At 36.5% G+C, this 20262-nt stretch overlaps 1 protein-coding gene across 1 annotated transcript; it reads left to right on the top strand.

The window, feature by feature from the left end:
* The first annotated feature begins 14085 nt into the window (after window positions 1-14085).
* LOC137579600 (uncharacterized) lies at window positions 14086-18133 on the top strand. Its single transcript, XM_068293379.1, has 2 exons — window positions 14086-17868; window positions 18062-18133. Exons 1-2 carry the CDS (start codon window positions 14086-14088, stop codon window positions 18131-18133), a joined length of 3855 nt encoding a protein of 1284 aa, XP_068149480.1.
* Window positions 18134-20262: the final 2129 nt, after the last annotated feature.

The following is a 20262-nucleotide window of genomic DNA, read 5'->3' as shown; positions in this document are numbered from 1 at the left end:
TGTTCACTGGACAGGAGGGAACGTTACATGGTTTCATTTCGGCAGTCAACCAAATCATGGAGGAGTATGATGATAACGACCAGGTCTTCACTGTTATATTCAACACCAAAATTCAAGGTCAGGCTAGAACTATGCTTAATATTAACCCCCCTACATCTTGGGCTGATTGCAAAACTCGTCTTCGACATCATTATCGCCCAAGAACGGATCAAATGGGTCTAACCAGAAAAATTAATAACTTAAGGGTAACTACCGTTCGAGATCTTGATTTTAAAGTAAGAGCAATTGTTGAGGAAATTACTGATTTTTCGGTCTTTGAAAACAATAGCAGATTAGTTGACATATTAAGTGGTCTCTTAATTCAAAGAGTAAAGGAATTATCTTGTGGTCCAATGGCCATTGCCTTAATGAATAAAACAACATTAACAGATATAAGAATTGAACTTGCAAATTATATTGGTCTGAATTATGGAAATTTAAATAAAAAACTATTATTAACCAAAAATGACAATGACCATAGTACATATAACAAACAGACAACTAATAAAAATACAAACCAAAATACTGAACAGAGTCAAAATGTAAAACAGTCTCAAAATCCCAATAGACAACAGAGTCAAAATATTAGACAGTATCAAAATCCGAATAGACAACAGAGTCAGAACGTAAGACAAAATCAAAATTATCAGCAACCACAAAATTATCAGCAACCACCAGCAGAAGCAATGAGTGTAGATAATATAAATGAGGAAGTAGTAAACAGCACAGATAATCAAGAGTTTTTTACCAACTAGCCTTGGATGAAAAAAAAAATTTTTATAAAAGGAACAATAGAGGAAGATACTTATATTATTTTAGTAGATACAGGATCAACCATAAGCATTTTAAACACAACTAATGTACATAATTCGAAATACAAAATAATTGAAAAATATTCAAAAACCATACATACGATAAAGGGAAAAATAGAAAGTGACAGTTACTTAGTGAAAACAAAAGTGCCAAGGGAGTTTAAATATATAAATTATGCAAGAACAAAATGGGTGGCTATGCCCCTGGAAAAATCATATGATTTTCTATTGGACATGGACTTCATTCAAAGGAATTTTGCAAATATTGATTTTCAAAACAAAATTATTAAACTTAACAGTGGGGTCGAAATTCCATTCCTTTCCAAACAATCAGATGTTTGCGTAATGGAAGTAAGTGAAATTGATGATCTTAAGTTAAAAGAACTCAATACTGAGGAAGAACAAATAATAAGAAATCTTTCAAAAAAGTACGAAAAGTTATGTTTCAAAGAAGGGGATCACTTAACCAATACTAACACTATAGTTCATAGCATAAAAACTACTACAGACCAACCTATTAATTCAAAACTCTATCGGGTCTCCCCAAAATATGAAGAAGAAATAAAGAAACAAATAATTTACATGGAAAACAATGGAATTATAAGAAAAAGCAAAAGCAAATATAGTTCTCCAATATGTGTCATACCTAAAAAAAGAGATAGCTCTGGAATTCAAAAGTATCGTATTTGTGTAGACTATAGGCGTTTAAACCAAGTAACCGTTCCAGATAAGTACCCAATACCTATCATGGACGCTGTATTAGACAAACTCGGTAAAGCCCAATATTTTACTACATTAGATTTAGCAAAAGGCTATCACCAAATTTTAATGGCAGAAGAAGATATAGAGAAAACAGCATTCATTTCACCAATGGGTTTATATGAATATGTTAGAATGCCTTTTGGGTTAAAAAATGCCCCAGCCACATTTCAACGTTTAATGAATGAAATACTGAGGGATTATATAAACAAAAGTTGTGTTGTATACATGGACGATATTTTGATATTTTCAACAACACTTGAGGAACCTAAGATTGCTTTAGAAAACATTTTCAAAATACTTAGAAATCATAACTTAAAAATTCAACCAGACAAATGTTCCTTCATGAAACAATATACTGAATATTTAGGACACATTCTCACAAAGGAAGGGATTAAACCCAATCCACATAAAATAGAAGCAATAAAAGCAATGCAGCTACCTAAAACAGAAAAGCAATTGAAAGGATTTCTTGTTATGACAGGATTTTACAGAAAATTTATTAAGGACTATTCCAAAATAGCTTACCCAATGATCAGATATTTACAAAAAGGCACACAAATTAATACAAATGACCCACAGTTTATAGATGCCTTTGAAAACCTTAAAACACTTATAAGCTCACATCCAATCTTAAAATATCCAGAGTTTGATAAACCATTTACCATTACAACAGATGCCAGTGACTTCGCAATAGGTGCAGTATTGTCTCAACAAGAGCAACCAGTTGCATTCGTTCCAAGAACTTTAAATAAACACGAAAAAAATTACAGTACAATTGATAAAGAATTTTTATCCATTATACATGCAGTAAACTATTTTAGACACTATTTGATAGGTAATAAATTCCAAATTATAACAGATCATGCTCCGATAAAATATCTAAACTCAAAATACAAAGGGAAAGAAATGACAGCAAGACACCAAAGATGGATTTTAAAATTACAAGAATTCGATTATGACATAATATATTTGAAAGGAAAAGACAATAAAGTGGCAGATTTTTTAAGTAGACAGGAAACAGCTGAACTAATAAACAAGGATAAAACAAATGAGTCAAACTTTGAACTATCAGATACACAGCATTCAGCAGAGGAAGGAGGATTTACAAATTTCTATATAAAAGACGATATTGTAAACAAATATAAAACTCAGATAATAGTAACTTATACAACAACGGACAATATTAATATTCAGCATGGTAGAAAAATAATAGAAGTAAGCCCAGCAGAAACAGAAATTGAAATCGAAATCAAAATGCAAAATAATATAAATAAAGGAACAGTAGGAATTTTTTCAGAAGTTCCAGACTCAGAATATTATAAGATACAATGTATCTTAATGAACATTTTTTCACACTGTAATAATATAAAATTTTTTTAAATGTACTAAGAGAGCTCAGGAAATTTCAAGCGAGGAAGAGTTACACAAACAAATAGCTATTTACCACACCAAAGATTCATTACATAGCGGAATAAATGAAGCTTTTAATTCGTTAAAGAACAAAATATATTTTCCAAAGCTAAGAGACCATATTCAGTTGATAATTTCAAATTGTAAAAAATGTAAGGAAATTAAATATGACAGAAAACCAATCAAACCTAAGTTTCAATTCACAGAAACACCGGATGTTAAAAATCAAATTATACATTTAGACATATTTCATATAAAACATAAATCGTTTGTTACAATCATAGACAAGCTCACAAAATTCGCAGTCGCTTATAATATAACAGATAGAAACTGGAAAACTAAAATGGAAATTATGATTGAACACTTTGCCAAATTCAATAAGCCACATAAAATAATAATGGATAATGAATTTCGATCAGAACAGATAAAACAATACTTAAACCAAGAACAAATAGAAATCCATTATACAAAGCCAAATTCACATACAGGAAATGCAGACATAGAAAGACTACATTCTACTCTCATTGAAATAATAGCAGGAATAGATGATGATTTATCAATTTCATCCAAAATGCAATTAGCAATAACAGCTTATAATAACCGTTATCACTCTACAATAAAATGTACACCAAATTATGCAAAAAACATAGAAGATGAGGAAAAACTAAAAAACACTATTATCAAGCACAAAGAAAAAATTTTAAGCGAACAAAATAATACAAGAGAAGATTATGAGGAGGAAAGACAGGAAGGACCAATTAAAAACTATAAACGAGTTAGGCATAAGCATGAACCCTTTTTTAGAATTACAACATTAAATAATATTCATCCATGTAATATAAAAAGACCGTCAAAGCAGGAAAAAATTAATTTCCAACAAAATACAGATTGACATCCTTGAAACAAAAAATTTTTTTTTCTCTTATCCTCAGATTTTTATAATTTTTAACGTTATAATGTGTGTTCAAGGCAGATTACAAATTGAACCAATTCAATCAAATGCAGGATATGCACCTATACAAACTTATTCCATGGAAATAGTTAATGAAACAGTAATTATACTACACATTATTAATATCGACCCTTTAAGTAATATAATAAATCAAATGGAGACAAACATTAAAAATTTTAACATCACAGGAAAAAAGGAGCTATTAGCCGAAATAAATCTAATTAGAGCTAAAATAAAATCCATAGCCCCAAACAACAGAATAAAAAGAGGAATGTTAAATATTGTAGGAACAACATACAAATGGCTTTTTGGAAGTATGGATGATGAAGATAGAACAGATATTTTAGATCAGCTTAACAATATTGACCAAAACAACCATAATATTATACAAGACATGAACCAACAAATTGTTATAAATACACATTTTAATAAAACAATACACAACTTAGCAGAAACAATTAAACAAGACAGAACAATAATCAAGGACATACTTACAAGCATGGACAATCAAAATCAAGAAATAGAAATGAAAATACTTCATAATGACCAAATGGGGAAATTAAAAAATATAGAATTCAAAATAAATTATATTCAGGAAAACATAGCATCAGCAAAAAATAATATAATCGTACCAGAAATTTTATCAGAAGAGGAAATAAATAAATTTGACATTGATTTTTATAAATTAAAGCTAATCCGTATGGGCATTTTAAAATATAAGAATAATTGCATCATAATCGCAATTAAAATCCCAAAATCATTTATAACCATAGATGTCAAGTTAATTATTCCTATACCAAATATAGATTATATACAAATAGACCAAGAAAATCAGTTAATTGTAGAAATAAATAATAAAACATTTACATATGAACCCAACAAAATTTTAAAAGAATTAAAATTAAGTAAAAGTTGTACCATTAATAATAATTGCAAATTTATATTCAACAATATAACGAGTATCGAAGAAATTGACGATGATACAATTATAATCAAAAATGCCAAGAATACAAAAATATATCAGAATTGCGATAAAAGAAATATTATACTTAAGGGAAGTAACTTAATTCAATTCGGTAACTGTAAAATTCAAATTCTAAATGAAATATTTTTTAACGAAAAAACAGAATTTCACGAAAAATTTTTTTATCCAACAGAACTATTGAATCAAACCTATAAAAACACAATTAACTTTGATCATGTAACAATAGATAATTTTGACAATTTAAAAGAAATCACAGAACTTAAATACGAAAAGAAAATGACAAATGGCATATTTTTAACACTTTTTATTATTATTATTATTATATGTTTATCCATTTATATACATATATAATTAAATATTCGATTTTCTCGATAAGGAAAAAAAAAGATATTTTTCGTGAGTTAAGTAACGTACTTTATTATTTGAAAGGAAACTTAGAACTGATTACAAAAATGTCTTATGGTTATATTTATAGCTAAATTTGGGAGCCCTTTGGTGGCGTGGTTGATACTTCGACGATTTGATTGGTCCGACTTTAAATGCTGAGTTAGCGTTCTCACGCCTTTGGTTGTTAGGGGGACAATTATTATTTCAAGTGTTCGATTGTTTATGTTAATTTTTATGGATTAGCGTTCATACGCTTTGGTTTTGAGGGGGACAATTGTTTACGTTATGATTTTTAGGGGCCGAAATATTTATATGTTATTGGGTATTGGAGTCGGATATATGACTCCCCCATCCTAAAAGAAAATAGCCTGTCCTCAGGCGGATACATTGGGATATAGCGAGGGATTTTTCTCAGCTGTAAATATTGGAGTGTCAATTTTGTTTATAATTTGGGACTCGATTTTTTCAACAATTGGGGTTTCGATTATGTCTGTGGGACCACGATTGTTATTTGATCGGAAATGCTTAATAATTAATTTTTGTGGCATTGCCTTAAACTTATAGATTAAGTATGTAATCAAACTTATTATAGTAAGTATAAAAGTGGTTAATGTAATAGTTTGAAATGCAGTATAATATTTCGTATGTTCGTTAATTATCTCTTTTGTTTGGATAAAGGAAATAGGTTCTAGCCTGGTGATATTGTTTGTTACATAAATGCTTTGGCTATAGTCAAGTAATGAATTTATTATTGATATTTCGTTTAGTTGTAAGGCACAATCGTAAATTTTTATTATGTTATTGCCTTCTATTATTAATTCGTTGTTTACGCAATTTTGATTAAGTTTAGTTTTTGGTAGATTCCATGTTACAATTATGTTTGGTTCAATGTAATTAGTTTGAAAATTCTTATATGTCTTAGTGTATTTACAAGTGGTTGGGATTTGATTTAAAATGCCTATTATACATTCGTTAGTTTCTATTTGTTTTGTGTTTTTATTGAACAAAGTGTTGTTATTAAAATAGTATTTATCGTATGAATTTTCTGTCAAAATATTTTTATTCTCGTCTGGATAAGGAAGTATCTCAAAGATAGGGGTTTTTATTACTTCTTGAGGAATGTTTGAAATGATAAATATCTCGTTTGAACTTGGTTTAAGCCAGGTGGAAGTTTTTGTATTCAATAGTTTTTCCGAATTAACATGACTTAAGTGATTATGTTTTAAAAGTTTTGGGTTGAAAATTCCTAATCTAGTGAGCTGCATGCCCATTTCTATGTCTTCAATGTATTCTGTGAAATGCTCAAAATTAAAGATTAGAACTTCTAATCTTACTTCTTTTCTTTTTCTTCCCTGAGGCTGTTTATTACTTCTAAACCTTTATTAACAGTGTCTATTACGTAATTTAGTTCGTTTGCTTGTACGCTATTGCTTTCAAGATTATTTATTTTTTCTTCTAATTCATCTTTATCTTCCTGATCAAGAGTACCAAAAAGATATTTGTATATTGAACCAATTCCGTTAATTAGTCCTCGTTTGTTACGTTTTACAATGTGTATTCCATTAATTTCCCTACTTAGTTTTTCTGTTAAGTATTGAATATGGATTATGTTTTTAAATTCTTGTGCTTGTTGCATTAAATTATTATATGTAATGTCTATTAGAGTTAAGTTCACTTTTAAATAATGATATTCAAAGTTTGTCGGTAAGTCCATGGTTCCTGTTTTAAATATTAAGTAACCGTTTGGTGCTTTTACTGGGTTTATGTCAATGGATTGACTGCATGTTGATTTTAATGTTAAGAATAGCATGATGTAATAAAAAGTCATCTTGAGTTGTTGACCTGTAATTAATTAATTGTCGTATTTGCTTTTATTAACTTTCTTTTTCTTCTTGAATTTTGATTTGTAGTGTGTAACTTTTTGTCCTCTATTTCTTTCTTCAAAATGTTTCTCGTCTAACTGATTTATTTCTCCTGTCTTTTTGAATGGGTTTGTCGTTTTTGACTTTACTAGTGGTGCTTGTTTAAATCTAGTGTCGATTTCGAAGTCGTGTCTATCTTCGTTTAAATTGTTTATTTGATGTATTTTTCTTGTTTGGGTATTATAGTCGGGGATCCTGCATAGATAAAAATGTCCGCTGGTGTTCGGTTAGTTGTTTTATGTCTCGTCTTATGGTTGTATACGTAGAGAATTTTTTCAAATTTGAGTAATTTATCTTCGATGTCATTTTCACTATTAATAATTCTGAGTTTTTCATTTATTGTTTTATGGAATCTTTCTACATCTGAGATGCCGTTTTTACTTGATGTGATTTCTAACTTTACATTTTCTTCTTGTAGCCAATTTTTTAGTGCTATACACAGAAATGCTGAATCTTTGTCTGATTTTATTTCTATCGGTTTGCCCATTTCAGTGAATACTTTCATAATTGCTCTCTTGGCTTCTAACCAATCTCTAGACTTTACTTCTACAAGTGTTGCAAATTTCGAGTAAATGTCAATGCATGAGAGGAATTGTAAATTGTCGATCATGTAAAAGTCCATGACGTATTTTTCTCTGATATTAAAAAGTTCTGGTGTTATTTCAAAAGTTAGTTTTGTATTTCTATTTTCTGTCTTTGCGATATTGCATACTGAGCATTCATTAATAATGTTTTGAATTAGGTTTTGGAAATCGGGAAAATAATATTTTTCTTTAAACAAATTAATCGTTTTTTCAATTCCTGGATGTAATAATTCTTTATGTTGTTTTAGGATTATTTCTTTAAATTGTGCAAACGTTTGAAGGTCCTCTAACTTAATGCTAGATTTCGAGGTTTTTGTATTTGCGTTTGGTTGTATTATTTCGATAAAAGCTTGTTGGAATATGGGAAAATCTTGTTCATTATGAAAATATAGTACAGTGTTCTTACTGCAGAGATATCTTATGATTATATCCCTTGCGTAAGCATTGGTCATTTCTTTGTATGTTATTTTTATGTTTGTTTTGTAAAAGTAAGTTGTTGTTTCTGTTTTGTCTTCTGAACCTCTAATGAATTCTATTTGTCTGTTATAATAATTAATGGGTCTTTCTACTATTGGAATGTAGTTTTCATTATCCTCGTGAGCACTATGTATTGTAGCTGCTGTGCTTTCTGTTGATCCTAAAAAGTTTTCATCTATTTTAACTCTGGAAAGGGCATCTGCTACATGATTTTCTTTGCCAGGTAAATATTTAATTTTGTAATCAAACTCATTTAGTCTTACTTTCCATCTTTGAAGTTTCATATTTGGTTCTTTTATATTGTTGAGCCATACTAAAGGCTTATGGTCGCTTAGAATCTCGAACTTTCTACCGAAAAGGTATGGCCTAAAATATTTAGTTGCCCATACAATAGATAGTAATTCCTTTTCTATGGTTGAATAATTAAGTTCGTGTTCGTTAAGTGTTCTACTACCATAGGAAATAGGTCTATGGTCCTGTGAAAGGAACGCACCTAAAGCTATGTTGCTGGCATCTGTGGTTAAGAAAAATGGTTTTTTGAAATCGGGATATGCAAGTATAGGATCATTCATAAGGAGATATTTTAATTTCTCAAAGGATGAAATATAATTTGGGTCGTTTATATTTATTTCAGCTCCTTTCTTTAATCCTAGAGTTAATGGTTTTGCAATATGTGCAAAGTTGGGTATAAATTTCCTGAAGAATCCGCATAATCCTAAGAATGATTTAATTTCTTTTGGAGTTTTGGGTATCGGAAAATTTTGAATTGCTTTGACTTTGTCTGGGTTAGGTTTTATACCTTCTGTTGTTATTATATGACCAAGGAATGCAGTTTCCTTTTTCATAAATTCGCATTTGTCAAGTTGGAGTTTAAGATTTGCTTCTCTTAGTTTGTTAAATACCTTTCTGAGTGATAGTATGTGTTCCTCCAATGAAGTGGAGTACACAATGATGTCATCCAGATAAACAAGGCAATCCTTATAAATAAGGTCTTCCAAAAGATTATTCATGCATCTTTGGAATGTTGCTGGGGCATTTTTAAGACCAAATGGCATACGTGTGTATTCGTAATGGCCATGTTTAGTTGAGAAAGCTGTTTTTGCAATAGATTCAGGATCCATTTGAATTTGATGAAATCCCTTAGCTAAATCAATGGTGGTAAAGTATTGGCATTTTCCTAGTTTGTCGAGAATTTCGTCCATGACTGGAGTTGGAAATTTGTCGTCTATTGTGACTTCATTTAGATTTCGATAGTCAATGACTAATCTGAATTTTTGTTTCTTGGAAGCATCTCCTTTTTTTGGGACGATCCAAATGGGTGAACAGTAGGGGAGTTCGATTTTCGAATGATACCCTGTTCAATCATTTCATTTATTTGTTTGTTGACTTCCATATCAAATGTTTGGGGATATTTGTATGGTCGTTTATAGATTGGGTCCTCATGTTTTGTATGAATAGAGTGCTTTATTGTACTCGTGAAAGTCAAATTTTCACCTTCGCGATACTGAATGTCACTGAATTCGTACAAGACCTTTTTTAATTTTTGAGTTTCTTCGTTGTTTAAATGGTCGAGTCTATACTCATTGCTTTCTATTATTTCGTTTTCAATCGCAAAATTTGTTTCCGGGTCTCTTTCTGTGGGTGGGTCCAAAACTTCTATGTTTTGTTCTTCTTCTATTTCTTCAACATCTCTAAAGTAAAATGTATAGTTTCCTAATTTTGCGTATTCTTCTTCATAATTTATTTGTGCTTTGCAGGCTTTTAGGAAGGTTCTGCCTATCAACATGTCGTATTTATTTGAAAATTTATGGATATAAAATTTTTGTTCTGTCGGACAAAGTTTGCTGGGTGCAAGGAAAATAATTTCTTTTAGTTCTACTGCTCCTTCAATCATGTGAATTTTGGAATCTCCTAAATAGGTTTTGAAATTAAAAAAAGTTTTCGGACATTATATTGATTGAAGAGCCTGAATCGACTACACATCTCAAAGGTTTATTGTTCATTATTATTCTGATGAAGGACTTGTCTTTATCTCTTCTTCCGATTGATCCGAGGCATTCTGATGAAAATTTTCGGATGTATCCATTTTGCTAATTCCACTATTACTTTCTCTTTGCCTTTTTGTAGGCTGGTTTGCTACATTATTCTTTGAATAGTTGTTTTGCTGTTGATTATTCATTGGATTTTGAGCCCTGTCAATATTTAGTTTCTGTTGAAATTCTTGGAATAGTTTTTGGTTTGGTATTGTATCTGATTGCTTTGTTTGAGACGGAATTGTACTATTGGGTACAAAAGTTTTTCCACTTTTTTGATTCTGATTTTGGCTTTGATTTGACTTTCTTATTTCTGTTATACTATTTTCGTATAACCCTTCTCTTTGAGCTACTTGTTTCAATTTACTGATTGTGGTTATATCGTATCTAGCTAATGTCATGAATAGTCTATCGGGTAATTTTTTATTTATTACGTCTTTGATGGTGTTATTTAACGCGTTTGTATAGAGCGCGGTGTTATTCGCGTCGTTTTCTAGACTTAATTTGTTTGTTATAATGTAAGACTTATCTTCTAATTCGGTGACGAACTTACGAAGATTTCCTGTGTAGCTGGTGTTGTAGAGGCGTCGCAAAAGTTCCTCACAGGGGGTCTGCGTTTTTAATTCGTTGATAAGGAGTGTCCTTAGTTCCGGCCAGGTGTTAGATTGTCCGATTTGTGAGAGTCGTTGTGCTTCTCCGGTAAGCTGCATCTCGATAGCACTGAACAGTATGTTATGCTGCCTTATATCGTGGGTTGGATATAGGTGCATAATAAAATCGATCCTCCTTATAAACGACGTCAGATTTTCTGGAGCTCCATCGTAATTTGCCACTTGTCTTAATGAAGACAGTGCTTGGTTGAGGTGGGCTTCTGTGAGTTCTACAGCCATTGTATATCTTTTTTAAAAAAATTTTTTTGATTTTTCTGGATTTTAGTGATGGTTTGTTTTGGGTTTTTTTTTTTTTTTTGTGTTTTAGTGATGGTTGTTTTGTTGATCTTCTGGGTTTTTTTTTTTTTTTTGTGGTGTTTTGTTTTGTTAATTTTCTGGGTTTTGGTTATGTTTTATTTTGGATTTTGGTTTTTTGTTCGCACACAAGTTGGCGGTTTTTGTTCCTCAATTGGATTTAATAGTTGTAACACGCAGTTAATATTTTCGCGCACAGTTGGCGTAAATATTTTTTCTTTGGTTGCAACGCACAGTTGATACTTCCGCGCACAGTTGGCAGAAAGTATTTTTCACTGTTGTAGACTTTTGAGCACTACCCGTAAATTCTTGATGTCGGATCGGAAATTTATTTTGTAGTGATTATTCACTAATTCTATGTAACGCACAGATAACAGTTCTACACGTCGCACGGATAGAATAACAGTTCACTACAATAGTTATTCACCAGTTCTATGTAACACACGGATAACGATTCTATATGTAACACGGATAGAATAACTTTTTTTTTTTTCAATCCTACCGACTGCGCCAATTAAATATTCGATTTTCTCGATAAGGAAAAAAAAGATATTTTTCGTGAGTTAAGTAACGTACTTTATTATTTGAAAGGAAACTTAGAACTGATTACAAAAATGTCTTATGGTTATATTTATAGCTAAATTTGGGAGCCCTTTGGTGGCGTGGTTGATACTTCGACGATTTGATTGGTCCGACTTTAAATGCTGAGTTAGCGTTCTCACGCCTTTGGTTGTTAGGGGGACAATTATTATTTCAAGTGTTCGATTGTTTATGTTAATTTTTATGGATTAGCGTTCATACGCTTTGGTTTTGAGGGGGACAATTGTTTACGTTATGATTTTTAGGGGCCGAAATATTTATATGTTATTGGGTATTGGAGTCGGATATATGACTATATATACATACATATTCAAGAGAATTCATACTCTCAGAGGGGAGGAGTTATGCCATTATCAACACTTCCTATAACAGCCGACCCAAGAGGTCTACACTCCACATTAATGTAAACATAAACAATACCATTTCATTAAACATAGAGTGTCACAAGATAAGTGACAGTTTCCCTAAACATAGAGTGTCACAAGATAAGTGACAGTTTCCCTAAACATAGAGTGTCACAAGAAAAGTGACCAGAAGAAAATATTATAAACACTTAGATGTAAGCCAAACCAGAATATGATTTGATTCAATAAAGCAGTCTTGATTTAACACTCAACCAGAACAGACTCAATCTTAATTCGCGCTGCGAATCTGCTCGGGGGTTTCGCACGGTATCAGACGAAGCGGCACTTGTGATCGCCGGAGTGGTGCCTATCGACCTACAGGCAAAAGAGGCGGAAGTTATATCAGCTACAGAGCGTGGATCTCTGGCTAGGCGACCGGACGCTAGAGACTTAAGCATCGACCTGTGGCAGGCTAGATGGGATGCGTCTGATAAAGGCAGGTAGACGCACAGATTAATCCCGAACATAAAGAAGTGGACAGAGAGTACACATGGTACGGTAAATTTCTACCTGACCCTGTTCCTTAGCGGCCATGGGTGTTTCCGAAAGTACCTTCATCGTTTTGGGCACGATAGCTCTCAATGCTGTCCGGTCTGCCCCGGCGAAATAGTGGAAGACCCGCAACACATCCTGTTCGAGTGCAGACGCTTTGACGACGGCAGGAGGGCGCTTGAACTGGAGGCAAACGTAGAAATATGCGCCGAAAACCTTGTGGATCTGATGATTGCGAGAAAAAGCATGTGGGAGGTGGTAAACAGTTTCGCTGCGACAACAATCCGCAAAGCTGCGCTTAGCCGAGCGTGGCAGGGTTGGACCTGGAGTGGCGTAGGAGGTAGCAGCTATCCTGCGAAGCAATTCCCTCGAGGAAGTACCGGAGGATCCCGGCCGCCCGAGTTGCCAATGCAGTGTCTCCCCCATTTTCTTCCTTTTTCTGTTACCCACCTTTTTTCCTCATATGTATTTATTTCTTAACCCTGTCTTCTGTTCTTAGCCCTTTCATCTGTTCTATTTTGTTGCTTAATAATAAATAAATGAATATAAAAAAAACACACTGAACACACTCTGCACACCGGTGAGTGCGGTTTGTTTCTCAAGTATCCTCCGCGTTACCCTCGAATCGGGCGTTCTTCAGGCCTGTTGCCGAAATTCGGGCCTGCGAATAAACTTCGTACCACTGTAACACAAAACGGAACTCTGTCCGAACAAACAGAATGACGCTCTTTAAAAACTTTAAAACTCTCTCTCTCATTCTACTCTTGCGGTACTTTATTATACATAAGTAGACACATAAGCGCGAAAATACGCAGCTGCATTGATCTAAGTACATACATAAGAACCGCGTGTTCAGTTGTTTTTTTTCGTAGCCAAGAGGCCAAGACTAGAGTAAGTGGAATGAGATTGTATAATTATTAGTTATAAGAAATTTGTAAAATAACCTGAAATTACTTGCAGAATTAAAAAAGGTTACGCTGACCTAACTTGAGGATTAAATGGATTACATTTATTTCAAAGGCACTGGCGGAGCTAGATTAACTAGTCGAACGAGCAACAATTCTTTTTAATTTCTATGGTGAAATTCTTTTTAATTTCTACGTGAAATTAAATTCACTCTTTTCGTAAAGAATTCTGAGCAAATTCTTTAATTCCTACGGTGTAGTAGAGCTACAGAGACCTAAAGAGGAGGGACTAATACAAATCCCGAGGAAAGAACAAATTTTAATTTTACCACGCGTAAAATCACGTACATATAGACATGGCAACGACTGGAAACTGTGGTCTGTGCCAGGAGCCGGCCAACCAGGAAATGCTCACATGCTCCAGGTGTGCATCTCAATTCCACTGCACCTGCTGCGGATCGGAAAACAGTGCCACCTCGAGTTCCTGGATGTGCGAGACATGTCGCCACGTGTGTGATGAAGGTGAACATAACCTCGAAACTGAATCCCATTTCAAGGTTAACCACCCAGGCAACAAAGATCAACACGTGGAAGATGAAGCAATGCCGGAAGATCAGCAAATACTTTTGCAACAATTAGAGGACGAAATGTGCCTCGAAAGGGAATATCTGCGCCGTAAGTACGCCCTACTCAACCCGAGAATACAGTCAAACGGAGAAGCGAAGGATCATCCACAACACGCTGCTGGAATACATCGATACATAATGATGACGAATGATAGTGCAACCAATACTCCACAGGCGACGAGTACCAGAGCGCAGAGCATGCCGTGCAAAACCAACGGCATAACACCACAACAAGTAGCTGCTCGACAATCAATGCCGAGGGAATTACCAGTTTTCAAAGGAGATCCAAGAGAATGGCCACTTTTCATAAGCACCTATGAAACTAGCACCCGGATCGGTGGATACAGCAACGAGGAGAAAGCTATGCGTCTGCAGAGATGTCTGAAAGGTAGGGCCCTTGAAGCCGTGCGAGACAGCCTACTGTTCCCAGAAATGCTGCCGAGCGTTATAAGTACTTTGAGAATGTACTTTGGACGCCCGGAACACATAATAAAACTGTTGATGGAGAATGTGCGAAATTTGCCTCCTCCAAAGGGCAAGCTAGAACCGCTGATCGAGTTTGCATTTGCGGTGAAAAATATGTGCGCTACCATTAGGGCAAGCAAGTTAGATGCGCACCTGAACAACCCTACGTTATTACAAGAGCTTATCGAGAAGACGGGACCTGATATGATGCTTAACTGGGCTCTACATTCAAAATCCATACCCTACCCGAACATACAGCACCTAGCGGATTGGTTGTTTGAATTGGCGGAAGCGGCGAGTCGCGTATCTACGCCCAACATATTACTAGAAAGCGACAAGAAGAGAATCAACAGAGGAGTGATGCATACACATACCGCAGCGCCTACAGATAGCCCTAAAAACACAGTCTGTGCGATATGCAAAGGACACCACAAACCAGTGTCTTGCGAAAAGTTGTTGCGGATGTCAGTCGAAGCCAGGTGGAACGCGATAAATAACCATCACCTATGTGCTCAGTGCCTCAAAAACCACAAGGGATCCTGCTGGAGTCGCGTAGCTTGCGACATAAATGGCTGCAAAGCAAAACATCACCGTCTCCTTCATAAGGACGTGACGGAAAGCGTTCTGCACAATCATCGTGGGTCACTAACCAACCAGCCGGAATGCTATGTTCGAATCGTTCCAGTCACTTTGCACTCCAATTCGAAATCCGTCGATATCTACGCATTTATGGATGACGGATCGACTCTAACACTTGTAGAAGAAAAATTGGCTGATGCGCTCGAAGTGAAAGGTTTCGCCAATCCACTATGCATTAGATGGACCGGCGATGTTAGTCGGCAGGAGCCGGAATCCAAGCAGCTGAACTTGAAAATCTCAAAACAAGGACTGGGCAATAAATTGTTTAAAGTAAATGAAGTCTGTACGGTTAAGTCCATTGGTCTTTCAGCCGAGACGATGATAGCAGATAGGATAAAACAGAGATATCCGCATTTAAAAAACCTGCCTATCCCGAGCTTCATTAACGCAATGCCTCAAATGATAATCGGCAGTAATAATCCGAATCTCATAGCTTCGCTAAAGGTGCGCGAAGGAAAATGGCAGCAACCAATAGCTGCAAAAACGAGACTAGGATGGACTATATATGGCGGATCGGGACGATCTGGGGGAGGACTCAACCTGCATCGCTGTCAATGCGATCTGGATTTGCATGAGATGGTTAAAAAACATTTGCTAACGGAGGAAAAATCACCGCCGATATTTACCAAGTCCCCTGATGAAGAGCGATCTCTACAGATTCTGGAGGACACTGTTAGTTACAGCTCGCAGACGTACACCACGGGATTGCTTTGGAAAGATGGCCCCCGTGTATTTCCAAATAGCCTGCCGGTAGCAAAACGACGACTCTTATGCATGCAAAAGAAAATGGCAGCAGACCCTCCTTTTGCGAATGAGCTACATAATCAAATACAAAACTTGATAGCCAAAGGCTATGCCAGAAAGTTGCCAGAGGAAGAAATCAGGGAGAAACCCGAAAACGCATGGTACTTACCCATTTTTACTGTACGAAATCCACATAAACCTGACAGGGTCAGATTGGTGTGGGACGCGGCAGCTCAATCATCAGGAGTAGCCCTAAATGACTTTCTTCTAAAGGGGCCCGATTTGCTCGTGCCCTTGCTGCAGATTATGTACAACTTTAGGATGAGAGCAATCGGCGTGAGCGGTGACATCGCCGAAATGTTCCATCGAATAGCAGTACGAGAAGAAGACGCTAAAGCACAACGATTCCTATGGCAAAATCAGACAACCGGAGTCGTAGAAACTTTCCAATTAAATGTGTTGACATTTGGAGCCACGTGCTCACCCTGTATAGCGCACTATGTGCGCGACTTGAACGCTAAGAAACACGCGGTCGAGTTTCCTGCGGCAGCTAAAGCTATTCAGTCAAGTCACTATGTAGACGACTACATCGATTCATGCCATTCAGAAGAAGAAGCCATTACATTAGCGAAGGAAGTTAGAGAAGTCCACGCACGCGGGGGCTTCCATATGCGCAAGTGGTGTTCGAACTCCAAACGGGTACTCGCTGCACTTTGCGACACAACAACCTACGACGAAAAACAGTTCTTTAACAGTGAAGAGATACACTCTTATGAGAAAATATTGGGCATGCGGTGGAGCCCACATCAAGATGCCTTCACCTATGCACTAAAGTTTGTACGCCTGAAGCGCAACATAATAGCGACAAAAGTCGCACCAACCAAAAGGGAAATTTTACAAGTTTTGATGTCAGTTTTTGACCCCATGGGTTTTGTATCCTGTATAATGATGTATCTCAAAATACTGCTTCAACAAGTTTGGCGATCGAAGATTGATTGGGATGAGGAAATACCACCCAATCTGCAGGATATGTGGCAATCATGGCTGTCCTTCTTACCCTTGATAGAGAACGTGCGAATTCCGAGATGCTATTTTAAAAATTGGCATGCAAAAGACTGCCGAGTTCAAATTCACGTATTCGTGGATGCGGGAGAAGACGCCTACTCTGCCGTTGCGTATTTCCGTATCGAACAAAATAACCAAATACTTTTGAGTCTCGTTTCAGCCAAATCCAAGGTAGCTCCGTTGCAGCCGCTTTCGATACCCCGCTTGGAGCTACAGGCAGCAGTAACTGGAGCGCGACTGATGAAAAATATAATAGCACAACATGAAATCGACTTTGAGGAATGTTACTTATGGACCGACTCGAAAACGGTTCTAGCGTGGCTCATTGGAGATCCACGACGATATCAACAATATGTAATGTTTAGGATAGCCGAGATATGTGAGCTCACAGATGCCAGAAACTGGAGATGGGTACCAAGCAAACTAAATGTTGCGGACATCGCCACCAAACGACAACATAGGCTTGAAACATATACACAATGGTTCGAAGGACCCAAATTCCTAAAACTACCGCCGGCTGATTGGCCGACGGAAACTACCAATGAAAGGACAGCCACTGAGGAACTGCGTCCTCGTTTCCTTCACATGCGAAGGGAATCAGTAAGAATCAATTACGAGTACTTTTCAAAATGGAATCGATTGACAAGGGCAATTGCATGTTGGCTTGCCTATAAGAGGAAATTGATCAAGAAAATACGTATATCAAATGAGAATACAAACCGACCGGCATCCCAAATTAATGAAGCCAGAATGTTTCTTTACCGGAACATACAACAAGAATGTTACAACGAAGAGTACACAGCCATCGAAAACGGCCACCACGTTTGCCGGAGCAGTCCACTATGGAGGTTACAACTCTTTCTAAATGACCATGGGGTATTGTGTGTACGCGATAGAGCCAGTCGCTTCGCTGGCATCCCTGAAGGACGAATCGCTCTACCCACCCAACACTGGGTTACAAAGCTGATAGTCCGGCACTACCATGAAAAATATTATCACATGAATCATGAGACAACAGTAAATGAGGTGAGGCAAAAATATTTTATTCCAAAACTAAGACCTCTCCTTAAAGGGATTCGTCGAAATTGCCAACAATGTAAGCTGAGTAGTGCTCGACCCATGGCACCCTTAATGGCGCCCCTACCGAGGGCTAGACTGGGTGCATTCAAGCCAGCGTTTACGTATGTAGGAGTTGATTATTTTGGGCCACTAACAGTTATCGATGGAAGAAAGTCATTGAAAAGGTGGGGCATGCTGATAACCTGCCTCACAATGCGAGCAATAAGCATTGAGATCGTGCATAGTCTAACCACAAACTCATGCCTAATGGGCTTAAGACGCCATATATCGCGCCGAGGCATACCAAAGGAAATATATAGCGATAACGGGACTAATTTTCGAGGGACCGATGCCTTTCTTAGAGACAAACTTCAACTGGAAGATGCAAAAATGCACCGAGAATTGTCGCAGCAGGAAATATCGTGGTACTTCAACCCACCGTCAGCTCCTCACATGGGAGGAGCCTGGGAGCGCTTAGTGCGTTCCGTTAAAACCGTGTTATACCGTATAACACCAAATCAAAAATTCTCAGATGAAAGTCTTCTTACCGCAATGGCAGAGGTGGAAATGACGGTCAACTCCAGGCCCCTGACATACGTGTCCCTGGACGACGAAGACCAAGAAGCTCTTACGCCAAATCACCTGTTGCTTGGCTCATCAAATGGAGAAAAACCGATTTGCGATCCGGAACAAATCGACTATAAATGGTCGCTCCGCCAGAGTGAGATGTTCGCCAACCTATTTTGGAAACGCTGGGTCAAAGAGATGCTACCAAACATAACACGAAGGTCCAAGTGGCATAAAAAAGTAAAGCCAATTGGTGTAGGCGATATTGTACTTATAGTGGACGAAAATCAGCGTCGTAATACCTGGACAAAGGGTCGAGTGGTCGAAGTGACCACCGCAGAAGATGGTCAAGTCCGGCAGGCGAAGGTACAGACACAACTAGGTGTCCTCTCCAGACCAGCAGTAAAGTTAGCAGTCCTCGATGTCGGGAAAAATGAAGCAAGCTCCAGTGGCTCGCTTGCTGGGAGGGGAATGTTGCCGAAATTCGGGCCTGCGAATAAACTTCGTACCACTGTAACACAAAACGGAACTCTGTCCGAACAAACAGAATGACGCTCTTTAAAAACTTTAAAACTCTCTCTCTCATTCTACTCTTGCGGTACTTTATTATACATAAGTAGACACATAAGCGCGAAAATACGCAGCTGCATTGATCTAAGTACATACATAAGAACCGCGTGTTCAGTTGTTTTTTCGTAGCCAAGAGGCCAAGACTAGAGTAAGTGGAATGAGATTGTATAATTATTAGTTATAAGAAATTTGTAAAATAACCTGAAATTACTTGCAGAATTAAAAAGCTTACGCTGACCTAACTTGAGGATTAAATGGATTAAATTTATTTCAAAGGCACTGGCGGAGCTAGATTAACTAGTCGAACGAGCAACAAGGCCTATAAATCGAAATAAACAATTCAGACGGGGTCTTTGGGACTCTGCCTACATACCACATCCCCGGAACAGCTGTGGTGCCATCGTCGCTGGACCGGCTTTAATTTTTTTGGGTCAAGGCCGGATGGGCCACCAGTGTGTGGCCACCAATAGGTGAAGGCTGCGGCCTCTCTTCTTCGGCTCCTGCGTTGGTGTGGTTGAGAAATTTTATCCACGTTTCCTCAAAATTTTTCACTTGTTGCCCCTAGCCAATATCGGGCAGGTGGCGCCTCTGGGAAACCCGCAAATAAATAAAAACCGTTCTTAGCGGAATCTAAATTTAAATTTAAATTCAAATGGGCACCAATTAAATTCTCAATTAAAATCTAAATTTTGCCCCGCCCTTGAGCCCTAAATGGTCAGTCCTACTGCGTCGATGGACCAGCATGATCGACAAGGAAGATTTCCCCTTAGCGACTGCGCGAGCGAAGATTTAATTTTT

This window comes from Drosophila tropicalis, unplaced genomic scaffold, assembly GCF_018151085.1.
Source record: "Drosophila tropicalis isolate 14030-0801.00 unplaced genomic scaffold, ASM1815108v1 contig_717, whole genome shotgun sequence".
NCBI classification, from domain to species: Eukaryota; Metazoa; Arthropoda; class Insecta; order Diptera; family Drosophilidae; genus Drosophila; species Drosophila tropicalis.
The sequence above is the reverse complement of the archived record's forward strand: the minus strand, read 5'-3'. Positions and strand labels throughout refer to the sequence as shown.